The sequence below is a fragment of the Bipolaris oryzae genome (genome assembly GCF_000523455.1).
Source record: "Bipolaris oryzae ATCC 44560 unplaced genomic scaffold scaffold_180, whole genome shotgun sequence".
NCBI lineage: Eukaryota > Fungi > Ascomycota > Dothideomycetes > Pleosporales > Pleosporaceae > Bipolaris > Bipolaris oryzae.
Genome location: NW_006911456.1, coordinates 17,723 through 31,304, shown reverse-complemented (window position 1 = coordinate 31,304; position 13,582 = coordinate 17,723). Strand labels below are relative to the sequence as shown.

General features: G+C 54.2%; 4 protein-coding genes across 4 annotated transcripts; 3 read left to right on the top strand and 1 right to left on the bottom strand.

The window, feature by feature from the left end:
• Positions 1-172: 172 nt before the first annotated feature.
• Positions 173-1,727, top strand: COCMIDRAFT_105910 (uncharacterized protein; the record flags this gene model as incomplete). Its single annotated transcript, XM_007693763.1, has 3 exons — positions 173-362; positions 413-774; positions 825-1,727. The coding sequence occupies 3 exons, from the start codon at positions 173-175 to the stop codon at positions 1,725-1,727; spliced, it is 1,455 nt and encodes a 484-aa protein (XP_007691953.1).
• A 1,628-nt stretch (positions 1,728-3,355) lies between these two features.
• On the top strand, positions 3,356-7,967 carry COCMIDRAFT_8768 (uncharacterized protein; the record flags this gene model as incomplete). The annotated part of the gene is made up of 4 exons (XM_007693753.1): positions 3,356-6,417; positions 6,495-7,611; positions 7,685-7,742; positions 7,810-7,967. The coding sequence occupies 4 exons, from the start codon at positions 3,356-3,358 to the stop codon at positions 7,965-7,967; spliced, it is 4,395 nt and encodes a 1,464-aa protein (XP_007691943.1).
• A 2,341-nt stretch (positions 7,968-10,308) lies between these two features.
• COCMIDRAFT_8767 (uncharacterized protein) lies at positions 10,309-10,920 on the top strand (the record flags this gene model as incomplete). Its single annotated transcript, XM_007693752.1, has 1 exon — positions 10,309-10,920. One exon carries the CDS (start codon positions 10,309-10,311, stop codon positions 10,918-10,920), a length of 612 nt encoding a protein of 203 aa, XP_007691942.1.
• Positions 10,921-11,906: 986 nt separating this feature from the next.
• Positions 11,907-12,551, bottom strand: COCMIDRAFT_8766 (uncharacterized protein; the record flags this gene model as incomplete). Its single annotated transcript, XM_007693751.1, has 2 exons — positions 11,907-12,433; positions 12,515-12,551. 2 exons carry the CDS (start codon positions 12,549-12,551, stop codon positions 11,907-11,909), a joined length of 564 nt encoding a protein of 187 aa, XP_007691941.1.
• Between the last annotated feature and the right edge of the window lie 1,031 nt (positions 12,552-13,582).

Sequence of the window (13,582 nt, the reverse complement as noted above, 5' to 3'; positions counted from 1 at the left end):
TCTCCTAAGTACAGTTGGAGGCGATTCACGGCACAGCAGTCAAACCACCGAGGAAATAAGAAGTCTGCTTGGTCCGCTCTTCTCTTTTGCCCACAAACCCATTTGTTGCTCCCTCAACCCGTCCCAGGACATACTTCCCCACTACCCCACGTTCACACATACACCATTCACCATGGCTCCAGGCGCAGTCCAGAACGACACAAGCAGTGCAAACAGCAACAGCACCACCTTGAAGCCAACTGCCCGCTCCTTTCACCCCACCGGCACGCCAGACCCCGCCAGGTACCACTCTGCATCGTCACAGGCGGCCATCAAGTCCGAGTCCGACTTTGCAGCTCACAACTACCACCCTCTGCCCATCGGTATGTATTCGTGAGCCCTAGGCCATGTATCCTGAGCTGACCAGGCCCAGTGTTTGCCAGAGCAAGTGGTTGCAGTGTCTGGGATCCTGAGGGCAAGCATTATCTCGACTTCCTCTCTGCATACAGCGCCGTCAACCAGGGTCACTGTCACCCGGAACTCGTCAAGGCCTTGACTGAGCAGGCGTCGCGCTTGACCCTCAGCAGCCGTGCATTTTACAATGATGTCTTCCCCCGCTTTGCCGAGTATGCGACAAAACTGTTTGGCTTTGACATGATCCTGCCCATGAACACAGGCGCCGAAGCCGTCGAGACAGCCGTCAAGATTGCCCGCAAGTGGGGATACAAAGTCAAGGGCATTCCGCAGAATGAGGCGTTGGTCTTCTCTGTGCAGGAAAATTTCCATGGTCGGACAGTACGTATCATTGCGTCCCTACACACACGCTTTAGCTAACGAGAGGTTAGTTTGCTGCTATTACCATGTCCACGGACCCCGAGTCTCGTGAGAACTATGGGCCATACCTTCCTGGAATTGGAAGTGTCTGCCCTGTCACAGGCAAGCCGATTCGCTACAACAATGTCGACGATGTTCGTGAGACATTAGAGAAGCATGGAAAGAACACTGCAGCTTTCCTCGTCGAGCCCATCCAGGGCGAGGCTGGTATTGTGGTCCCAGACGACAGCTATCTGCGCGAAGTGAGGGCGCTTTGCGACAAGCACAATGTGCTTCTCATCTGTGATGAAATCCAGACGGGCATCGCGCGAACGGGCAAGATGCTTTGCCATGAGTGGAGTGGTATTAAGCCCGACTTGGTCCTTCTCGGCAAGGCTATCTCCGGCGGCATGTACCCCGTCTCGTGTGTTCTGGGTTCCAAGGAAGTCATGCTTACTATTGAGCCCGGTACCCACGGTTCAACATATGGCGGCAATCCTCTCGGCTCCGCTGTCGCGATCCGGGCGCTTGAACTCGTCGAAGAAGAAAACATGATTGAGCGCGCAGAGACACTAGGTAACAAGTTCCGTCAAGGACTTCAAGACATTAACAACCCGATGATCAAGACAATTCGGGGCAAGGGCTTATTGAATGCCATCGTCATTGATGAGAGTAGGACCAACGGACACAGCGCTTGGGATCTCTGCATGCTCTTCAAAGAGAAGGGACTATTGGTAGGAAGAGCCCTCAAGATTATGCACGTAAAAGAGGTTGACGGTACTGACACTGACGGACAGGCGAAACCCACACACCAGAATATTATCCGCCTTGCCCCACCGCTGGTCATTACGGAACAAGAGGTTGAGTCGGCCCTGTCAATCATCAAGGAAGCCATGGAGGAGCTGCCTACACTGAAGGGCAAGATGGAGGAATAGGCTCTTAGGTGTCCGGTTGGGCCGGATACCAGTGTTTACAGAGGAGTGAACTAGTTGGAGGTGCGGCACCAAAGTTTAGGATACCCTTGGTGGAAGTTTGTGCGAGTGTAGTTGTTACCGTTTGTTGTACGCGAGCGCATACATTGTATGTTTGGGTGTTTCTTTTTAGAACCTAGTCACATGGATGATTGGGACTGAAACGGCTACTAGACGATATTGGGCATTGATAGAATACACCTAGCTTGCGGGTCGTCGCCCGTTCGGGACTTATACTCAAGCCGAGCTCTGTGCTTTACCGATGTTGAGAAGAACGGACCAAGTTGCAACCTCGATGGCCTTGGCTTGACCGGAAATAGAGGATCCAGCCATGTTGCCCCACGTCATACGGGGCAGCAGGCAGCAGGCAGCAGGCAGTGGTCAAGCGTGGCCATGGCTATGCCGGTGCCTAGGTTGGTTTGCATGCGGCTTACATAGACTTTGCATGGATCTCTGTCATTGGCTCCTGGAACACGCGGTCGGGTCTTTCAAAGTTTCCGTCCATGTTTTTTTCAACGACATACTTACAGACACCGGACTTTGGCAAACTCCGTCCGAGTCGATGGTGAAGCGTTTTCTACAAAAGCCAACATCGTCACTGGCGATTGGAGCCTCATGGCCATGTTACACACGAGGTGCCATGGCCGAGCGACGGCTGCTTGTCAGGGCTGAGGGCGGGACGATACTTCCAGATGCAGGTGGACTATATAGGGGTCTTTGCGGGGCAGCGGCGCGACTGCGATGAGTACTACAAATGTACAAGGATATCCGGAACCACCCACACTGCGGGGATGACAATGTGCCTCGTATTGTGCATACACATGTATGGGGCCTGGTAGGTACGTACGCGATATGAACCACTTAAGTACAGGCGGCTTCAGTAGATGACGGGGCATTGTGGTCAATTAAGATATGGGCATCTCGGCGGTGGAGCCTTGGTAGACATACTGCGACGGCTCCACTCGAGGCAGTGGCGTCGCATCCTTGTTACCGGTCGATTCTGGCTTCACGGAAAACAAAATACGCGAAAAAGAAACTTGTGTGTCATGGCCAAACGACACCGCCTGGATGACTCGCGACGGAACAAGACGAGACTGGTGCGCATGGACAGGGCGTTCACTCTGTTGTGCCACACTCCGCGGATGCGAGGGCATATTGCGAGTGGTAATACGCAGCGTTTCGGTTCGTCGGGCAAGTTCAGACACCGAGCAAGCGTCGTGTATTCTCTGATGCTTAGCAACCGCCAGATCATGCAGCAGCGGACCTCGCCGTTCATTGGCGACTGCTAACTCCGTTCAAGGCCACTACGCTAGTTGTGGAGCGCGGGCTCTGATTTCATGACTATGCCAGTATCGGGGCCCTTTATAGACTAGGCGTGACCTTGCGCTTGCAATCATGCCGTCTCGCGACTCTTTGTGGTCGTCGCCTTTTCCTCTTCACCTGTCAACCAGCCTTTCATACATCATCTGGCACACGTCAACCATACATTTGGTCGCTTAATACGCAAATCATCCGTCTTACTAGGCCCCACAACGCGATCTGCCTCCCGTTGCCGCAACCGAATCTGACATTGGACCGGCATTCGCGCCGACATGGCCAAATCCCAATCATCGTCGTCTCTAGACGAGACCGAAAAAGAAAAGGGTTTAGGCTTGGCAGATCCTCAAGCGGCAGCAGAAAATCCCACAGAATATGAGCCAATACGGACAGAGCCTAGCGAAAAGGCAATTGAGAGTAATGGCGACGGTCATGGACCAAGAGGAAACCTTTCCAGGTTACAGTCAAGTACCAGTGCTTACTCGGAAGCCAGCACTACAGAGTCCAACGCCACGAAATCAACACCAATGAAGAAGCCCTTTTACAAACGCCTGAACGTGCTCAAGAACAACCCGCCGCCTGTACCGAAAGAGCGTACCGTAAGCCCAGAATACACTGCTGGATTGCTCAGCAGACTCACATGGCAATGGATGCAACCGATTATGCGAGTGGGCTACAAGCGGCCGCTAGAAAAGAACGATATTTGGGAAGTCAATCCAGATCGAAGTGCAGATGTACTGGCAGCTAAGTTGGAAGCGGCTTTCAATAGGCGGCGAGAACAAGGCGGCGAGAGGCCTCTGCTTGGTGCCATGTTCGACACGTTCAAGTGGGAGTTTATTATTGGCGGTCTGTGCCAACTCTCAGCATCCGTTATACAAGCGATTGCCCCCTTTGTACTGCGCTATCTCATCAGCTTTGCCGTCAAGGCATACGTTGCACAGCGAAGGAATGTCCCTGGCCCACCTATCGGCGAAGGTATTGGCCTGGTCATTGCAATCACCGTGATGCAGTTCTTGCAGAGTTTGGCTACTAACCATTTCATGTACCGCGGTATGATGATTGGTGGAGAAGCCAGAGGCGTTTTGATTGCCCTCATCTTCAACAAGGCTATGAAGCTATCGGGCAGAGCAAAGGCTGGAGGCCAGGCCGTTCTCGAGGCACCGCCGCCTGATCTGAAGCCCGGAAGTGAAGCCGAGCTGAAATGGTACAAGAAAATACTCAAGAAGAAGGAAAAGAAACAGAGCCCAAAGACGCAGGCAGGTGTGGCGGGTGACGGTGAGGGCTGGGGCAATGGGCGAATTGTCAATCTCATGTCCACCGACACGTACCGTATTGACCAAGCTAGCGGTTTCTTTCACATGATCTGGACGGCTCCCATCGGTATTCTCATTACAACGGCTCTGCTTCTCGTCAACCTCACATACAGTGCGCTGCCCGGTCTCGGCCTCATCCTCATTGCCATGCCCCTGCTTGGTCGCGCAGTCAAGACTCTGTTCCGCCGAAGAGTTGTCATCAACAAGATTACCGATCAGCGTGTGAGCTTGACGCAGGAAATTCTCCAAGGGGTGCGGTTCGTCAAGTACTTTGGCTGGGAAACGAGCTTCCTAGAGCGCATCCAAGCGATTCGAAAGAAGGAGATTCATGGCATTCAGATCCTGCTCACCATTCGAAATGCCGTTCTTTCCGTGGGAATGTCGATGCCTGTCTTCGCATCGATGATTTCCTTCATCACGTATTCTCAGTTCAACAGCAATCTCGATCCCGCACCAATCTTCTCCTCGCTAGCTCTCTTCAACTCGATGCGTATCCCTCTCAACTTCCTTCCGCTGGTTATTGGCCAGGTCATTGATGCGAATGCCTCTGTCAAGCGTATCCAGGAATTCCTTCTTGCGGAAGAGGCAGAAGAGAGTGGACGCTGGGACTACGACGCCAAGGATGCCGTGGTACTTAGGGATGCGGATTTCACTTGGGAGCGCCACCCGACTCAAGAAGCTGAAGACGGGCCGGGAAAAGGTGGAGCACCGGGTAAGAAGGGCGAGACGAAGAAGGAGAAGAAGGCAGCTGCAGAGGCGATGCGGGCGAGTGGAGCCACGACACCTTCAGACGCAACGGCGGTGGAAGAGGAGGAAAAGCCGTTTGAAATCAAAGGACTCAATCTTACGTTTGGACGAAACGAGCTGGTCGCCATTATTGGTGGCGTCGGCTCAGGTAAGAGTTCATTGCTCGCAGCCCTCGCAGGCGACATGCGCAAGACAAACGGCGAAGTTATTTTCGGAGCCTCGCGCGCCTTTTGCCCGCAATACGCGTGGATCCAGAACGCAACGGTACGGGAAAACATCATCTTTGGCAAGGAATTCAACCGCAAATGGTATGACCAGGTGGTAGATGCTTGTGCGCTTCGGCCGGATCTCGACATGCTGCCTCACCACGATGCAACGGAGATTGGCGAGCGTGGTATTACCGTCTCGGGTGGCCAGAAGCAGCGTATGAATATTGCACGTGCGATCTACTTTAACGCGGATATCATTCTCATGGACGACCCGTTGAGTGCTGTCGATGCCCACGTAGGCCGGCACATTATGGACAATGCTATTTGCGGACTGCTCAAAGACAAGTGCCGAATTCTAGCTACTCACCAGTTACACGTACTAAACCGCTGCGATCGCATCATCTGGGTTGACCAAGGCCAAGTCAAAGCAGTAGACACATTCGACAATCTCATGGCACAAAACGCCGACTTTATCCAAGTCATGAGCACGACTGCCAAGGAAGAAGAAAAAGAAGCAGAAGAGGAGGAGGACGAAGTAGAGGATGGCGAGGTAGCAGCCGAAGTGAAGAGCGTCAAGAAACAGAAAAAGCCAAGGAAGCAAGCGGCGCTCATGCAGCAGGAAGAACGCGCGACCAAGAGCGTCAGCTGGCAGGTCTGGATCGAATACATCAAAGCGGGCGGCGGCATCTGGGTCGGCCCTCTCATCTTCATCCTGCTCGTCCTCTCGCAAGGCGCAAACATTGTAACGTCGCTCTGGCTCTCGTACTGGACGTCGAACAAATTCGGCTACTCGCAGGGCGCCTATATTGGCGCGTACGCGGCCTTTGGCCTCAGCCAGGCCCTCCTCATGTTCTTCTTCTCGTTTGCAGTGTCGATTTTCGGAACGCGAGCGGGCAAGGTCATGCTGCATCGGGCCATTACGCGCGTGTTGCGGGCGCCCATGTCGTTTTTCGACACGACGCCTTTGGGGCGCATTACAAATCGGTTCAGCAAGGATATCGATGTTATGGATAATACCATTACGGATTCGATTCGTATGTACTTTTTGACGCTGGCTATGATTATCTCGTAAGTTTCTGGGTGGACCCCTTCTTCAACTAGATATGTTTTGTTTTGTTCTGGGAGGCTAACAGAGGACATTGCAGTGTTTTTATTCTCATCATTTCGTACTACTATTACTATGCGATTGCGCTGGGACCGCTCTTCTTACTGTTCATGTTTTCGGCGGCGTTTTACCGGTCTTCGGCTCGCGAGGTCAAGAGACATGAAGCTGTTCTGCGCAGTACGGTCTTTTCACGGTTTGGCGAGGCTGTAATGGGAACGCCGACGATTCGTGCCTATGGGCTTCAAAACCAGTTTTCCAAGTCGGTTCGGGATGCGGTTGATGACATGAACAGCGCATACTATCTCACGTTTGCGAATCAGCGGTGGCTGAGTGTGCGTCTGGACGTTGTTGGTATTGCACTAGTCTTCACGACGGGTATCTTGGTTGTGACTAGCCGTTTCTCTGTCGATCCCAGCATTGCTGGCTTGGTGCTTTCGTACATTCTTACCATTGTGCAGATGATTCAGTTTACTGTTCGTCAGCTTGCAGAGGTAGAGAACAACATGAACTCGACGGAACGTATCCATCACTACGGAAGCCAATTGGAAGAAGAAGCGCCGCTACACATGGGTCAGGTGCGACCGACTTGGCCAGAGCACGGCGAGATTATGTTTGACAAGGTCGAGATGCGGTATCGCGATGGACTGCCCTTGGTGCTCAAGGGGCTGAGCATGCATGTACACGCGGGCGAGCGGATTGGAGTTGTAGGCCGCACGGGAGCGGGCAAGTCGTCCATCATGTCAGCACTTTTCCGACTGCAGGAGTTGTCTGGGGGATCGATTGTTGTTGACGGCGTGGACATTGCCAAGATTGGTCTTCACGACCTGCGGTCCAAGTTGGCGATTATCCCCCAGGACCCAACGCTGTTCAAGGGAACGATCCGATCGAACCTAGATCCTTTCCACGAGCATTCTGATCTGGAGCTCTGGTCTGCGCTGCGACAGGCCGATCTCGTGTCGACGGAGCAGGCCATGGATGACCACTCTGGGCGAATCCATCTCGACAGCGTGGTTGAGGAGGAAGGACTCAACTTTTCGCTGGGCCAGCGGCAGCTCATGGCTCTAGCGCGTGCGCTGGTTCGCAACTCGCAAATCATTGTGTGCGACGAAGCGACTAGTTCGGTGGATTTTGAGACTGACGCAAAGATTCAACAAACGGTAAGCAACAAGCAAACGTCATTGTTGGCGACGTTGGGAGACGAGGCTAACGGTTGTGTGTGTGCGTGCGCAGATTGTGGAGGGGTTCAAAGGCAAGACGCTGCTGTGCATTGCTCACAGGTTGAAGACAAGTAAGTTTGACCGGCGCAGGGTAGAGAGCTAGGACAAACGAGAGCTGAGACTGACGTGGTGGCCTAGTCATCAATTACGACCGCATTTGCGTCATGGACGCAGGGCAGATTGCGGAGCTAGATTCGCCACTGCGCTTGTACGATCAGGGCGGCATTTTCAAGGGCATGTGTGAGCGATCCGGTATCAAGAGGGAGGAAATCGCAGGTGCAGGCGCACGAGAATAGACCATGAACCAAGGAAAGGAAAGGGAAAAAAAATAGAGGTAGCAGATATAGGCGCGTGATTGGATGGGGAGCGGGACAGCGGCCCAAAAGGGTAGACTAAGGATGCAGCTGGGATTGCTAGCAAGGCTGCGCACGCACAGTGATGGATAGGCATGGGCATTGGCGTTGGCGTTTGGGGCGGCAATTTTTTGGGGGGGAGGGGGGAGGGTTTGGGCAGCATGACAAAACGGCCTGTTGTTTTGATTTGAGGGCGGGGAACAAAAAAGGCAGAGTAAGAGAGGGCAGTCGCGGGAGGAAGAGACGGCAGGTGAGAGGCGGAAGGCACGACACAAGACGGAGCGAGGATTCCAGGTGGATGCAATGCAAATACTTACCGTGACGACGATGATGATGATGATGAGACAAAGACAACTGGGGTGGTGGAGACGGACTAGTGGGTGATGGAACAGGCCCAGACGGGGCTGGCCAGAGGAGTGCGACACGGGGAGAGCGGGTTGGGGAGGGGGGGATGATATAGCATCAGGGTTCCAGGCTACTCTGGGTGCGGAGCAGGAAACGCAACTGAGGGCGGGCGAGCGGGCAGAGAGCGAGAGAGAGCGAGGGCGCGTAGAGAGAGACAGCAGTTTGCATTAGCGGGCTGGTGGTCTGGGTTGGCGGGCTGGTGCACAGGCCTGGCGGAAACCCTCAATCTGGCACCATGCCATGGGGTTCCATGCATTTGCATTTCCAGCGTTATCTCATCTCGCCAGCCCGGCCGCCGCCATCTGAGCAGCAGGAGTCAGTAGTAGCAGTAGTAGTATTACTATCTACCTAGGTACACATGTGTAGGCCCAACCAAGGCACGTCTTTGTCTCTACGTACGTATGCATGCATGCATGCAAGCAAGCAAGCGGCTATCGGCACCCATGCACGTCTTGGATGATTTTCCCACTGCTTGGGGGAGGCCAAAAGCTTCTTTTTTGCACCTTGGTTGTGTGCCCTCGCCGCCGTGCCGCTGGAGAGGTCTGGCCGGGGGCCGGTGGGCAGATGGCGTGCCCCGCCAGCAGGGCGCCATGTGGTGGTGGTGCTATGGACGATTCGATAGCTTCTGGGAGCTTGTCCAGGGCTAAGGCTGGTGCTGGTGCTGGTGTGGGTGCGGGTGCGGGTGCATGAGAAAGAGACAGAGGCAGAGGCAGAGGTAGCAGACAGACAAGCAAAGCGCTCAAGCCTCTCTCGGCCAGCCGCTCCGCGTACTGCGTGCGGCGTGCGGCGTGCGACGTGCAGCGTGCATCCAGCCGCACAGAGATTGGCCGGTCGCGCTATCTGCTCGGGCCTCGCGTGCGCTTGGGCTCAACGCCAAGCTAGAGCCAAACAAACCCCAGCTGCGCCGCACCCTCACCCTCACCCTCGCTGCTTTCTACACACTTACTTACTGTGTACTCCCTAGTGTACAACTAACCAAGTACACGACCAAAGCGGCCCTACAGCGGCCACCATGCCAACCCACACGGCACACGCTCACGCTCACGCCCATGCTCATGCTCATGCTCACGCTCACGCGACAACAGGGCGCAGTCGCGCAGAGAGAGAGAGAGAGAGAGAGAGAGCCATGGTCATGGTCATGGTCATGGCGGTGCCTTTGGCGTGGCCATGTGCGTGTTGCTTTGCTGGGCCAAAGTACACCTACTACCAAGTATTGGGGGGCGGCGCCGTGGTTGAGCGAGGGCGACGAGAAGTGCGGGCGAAGATCAGGGACGGGCAAACCAAACGCCCACCTGCAGTTTGCTTTGCCTCGTCAACTAATCGACTCAGACGTGCCTTGATGGCAGGGACATGGGCTCCGAACGGCCTAGCGCGCCCGTCTGATTGCCCCCCAAGTCTGGAATCCCCCGTTCACACGGGCCTTGTTCAGCCATGGGTGGACACTGCTCCTTCATATCTTCTCGCGCACTGCCGCCCGCCCGTGACGCTCCTTGCACACACGTCTCGCTCTCTCTCCACTGCCATCGAGCCCTCTCACCTGTCCACCCGCGCCACAGCCCACCCTTTGCAGCTTCGAGTGCCCCAGACGGACCTCCTGCTTCCACAACTGCATCGCCGCTCCCTCACTGTCCGCTACCACCCCTCTCCCATCCGCTCTACTTGCCTCGACGCCTGTCCTTAACCCCCTTCCTTGGCCCACTAACATACGACGCCGCCTCGTCACCGTATCCGGCCCATGCTGCGCCTGCTGTAAAGCTTCCCCTCCCTCCCTCCCTCTCTCTTTCTCTCTCTTTCTCTCCGCCACAAATAGTCGCGCCGCCGCTATCCATTGCCTGTCGCCTCCACCTTTGTGCTACTCCACCCACCCCCTGACGCCGCAATGGCTGCCAACGAGAAGAACGAGCCCGTCACCTTCGGCGCCAGCATCGAGCGCGCCTCCAACCCCGCCATGCCCCCCGCCACACAGCAGCTGCTGCGCTCTCCGCATTCGCAAGACTCCACCATGACTACCGCCACTGCTACTGCCGACGCCGACCCGGCCAAGAAGGAATGGACTGCCGACGCCTCCAACCCCTACTCGGCCTTTTACAAGCATCCAGAGGCCCTGCGCGAGACGCGCCCCTCCATCAATGACAGCATTCCCCCCTCCAAGCCACACCTTGGTGTCACCGAACACGATCTCGAAGGCGCCGTGCCACTGTCGGTAGCCTCGACACAACAACAGTCCAAGTCGTCCGTCGATGGTCGCGTCAAGGAGTGCACCATGTGGCCTACACGACAGGCGGTGCTCGAGAAGCGCAAGTCGTACCAGCGCAAGCGCGGCTGCGCCTTTTTCCGCAATTTGACCAACAAGCAACGACTGTGGGCCAAGATTGTCATTGCTCTCCTCGTCATTGCCGCCGCCGTCGGCCTGGGCGTTGGTATCTCGCGAGCTGTTGGCGGTGGTGTATGGGCTGGTAACGGCCAGAGCAAGCAGATACCACACAACTAAGCTCCACCCCCCATGCATCAGCCACCAGATATGTCATGGTGCGTCGACTCCGGTGTCCATTGCACCTGTGCGCAACTGCTTACCTCCTCGGTCAGCCCTGCTTTCACGTCTCTTCGCGCACACACTCACGACTTTGTCATGCTCCTTCTTCTTCTTCACAAAAAACTCGTTTTTTTTCTTTCTGGAATATCCTTTGCATCTATCATATTATTTCTTCTGGTAGAGTGCACATCACTTGGTCCTGTCTGCGCTTTGTTCCTCGGCTTTGAGCCTGCCCTTTTTCGGCGGATTCGGCTTTTCTCTCGGAGCGGAGTTTTTTTTTTCTCTCTATATTTGGGGGCGTATACATTGGTCTTCCTTCGTTGAATTGGTCGGCATTCTGTACCTTGCATTTGAAGCGTCGGAGTACAATATTTGGGGCGTTTAGAAACATGTTTAGTCTGGCAAGAGGCCTGTTGCCGGTTATATGCAATACGAATGAGCCGATTGAGCAGTTGCCTCTTCTTTCTTGTCAAGAGAGGCTTTTCAAATGACCTGACGTTGGAAAAACCTTTGATGTTTTTTTTTGTTTGTCGTTTTGTTTTCTCGGTGCGATATTATTCCGAATATGCATCCCCCCCACGAGCCGACCCGCCTGTCATCGACACGAACCTATCATGTGTTTCTATGCAGAGAGGGGGGGGGATTGCGGCGGTATTACATACGCCCCCACTTAGTCGAGCCCACCACAAAACAACCATACATGTGGTAGGGTGGGATAGGGTAGGTATATTACAAAGCATGAACCTGTCACTTGACTGTCTTACAGCAATAACCCCTCTCGTCCTATTCCATCTCTTCTCTATAACCTACATACTACCATCATCCATTCTTCACGCAACACCTTCGTCATCAATGGCACCAAAAAAACCCCTCCTTCCTTCCATCCAATAGTTTATTCATTTCTCATACATTTTACGTTTTAAGATGAAATACTTGATGCTTACTTACATAAACCCAGGACCCCTCCGTCCCAAACTCCTCCCTTGCAACGCCCTGGCCGCATCGTCATTCGGCTGCGCATCTCCAAATCCACACCCGCCATCTCGCTCCTGCGCTACCACCGGTCCCGCACACTTGCCGCTCTTGAACCCGCAGCAGCTCGATGCACAATCCGCGTCTGACGTGCAGGCGCCCGTGATGAATTGTGTGCCTTTGGCTTGAGTCGGGGCCGTTGGGGCTGCTGGTGCTGGTGCTGCTTCTTCGCCTACCATGGTTTGTCCGGATGCCGGTGCTTGCGGTTGGGATTGCTGCGGCGGTTGAGTGCCGCCTACAGCCTTGTTGCCGCCGCCGTTCAAAGCATTGTTGTTTGGTTGTGCGTCGCCAAAGCCACAGCCTTCGCCGCGCTCGTTGGCCACAAAGGGTGCGGCGCATTTGCCGGATGTGAAGCCGCAGCAGCCGGATGCGCAGGCGGCATCCGAGGTACAGGCCCCCGTAATGAATTGGGTGCCCTGGGCTGAGGTGTAGAGGGAGACTTTTGGGTAGGGGGGTTAGTAGGTGTATATGGTCGATATGGAAGGGTAGAGTGTGATGGGTACAAGGGGGAGAGACATACGGGACAGGAGAGTGAGGAGTTTGAAGATGGGTGCCATTTTTTCTTGATATTATTATTCGAATATCGAGACTGTGGTGAATGGAAATTTTGCTTCTTTTTCTTCGCCTGGAAGTAGTAGTAGTAGTAAAATAGTGTATTATAATAGAATTGTACTTGTAGAATGCTTGTGAAATGATGCCTCAGTCGTGCCTTCCGTTCAATCCCCTTTTATACACCATCCCTCTCTCTCGCTCTCTCCCTCCCTTCCTTCCCTCCTTCCTCCCCTTCTCTTTTGCCCCACTAAAGACTTGCCTTCGCCACCTCCTCCCGCAAGGAATTCATTCCTCAGCACCGCCAATGTCTAAGCCTCCCAGCCCATACAAACCCAGCACCACGATACCCACCTCCCTTCTCCAACACACCGACTGCCCCAGGCCTTGACTATCCAGGCAATTGCCCCGACTACTTCGGGCCTGTTTCGCGTCAGTTTCTGGTAGGAAGCCCTTTGTGCGAATTAGATGGGCGGTGCTGCGAGGCAAAGAGGTAAAGTCGAGGCATGGCAAGGGAAGAGGTAAGACGGTGTGTGTTTTGTAAAGTCAAGGAAACATTATGCGTTTGGGGATCGACCGCGTAAGGGTTTATTTTTGGGCCGAGGGGGGCTTGGGGGGGGGGGAGGCATATTTCCAAAGGGGAAAGAGGAAGGAAGGAAGGAAGAAAGGGTGCATGGAAGAAGAGATGTAGTGATGTCTGGGTAATGTAGATTCAAATGCACCCAGGAAAAAAAAGCGATGTGATGGAAATCTTTATCTGCGTTGCAAAGTTTATTTACATTCTATTCAACGGATGTAGACTTGTATGGGTAGGCATTTAGTACACCTAATGTTGGCGATGAATACCATTTTTTTGTGTGTGGCCTTCGTCAATGTGATTTGCTGCGGCACAGCTAGTACTACTATTCTCTCACAAAACAGGTGTCGCATATGGGCGCTTGAGGGATGCGTGTTTCGAAATATTGGCGTCCCCCCCCCTCCCCCCTCATTTTTGCCACCTCAGCGCTAGTTTTGCTTAGGTAAACCAAATCATCGAGGA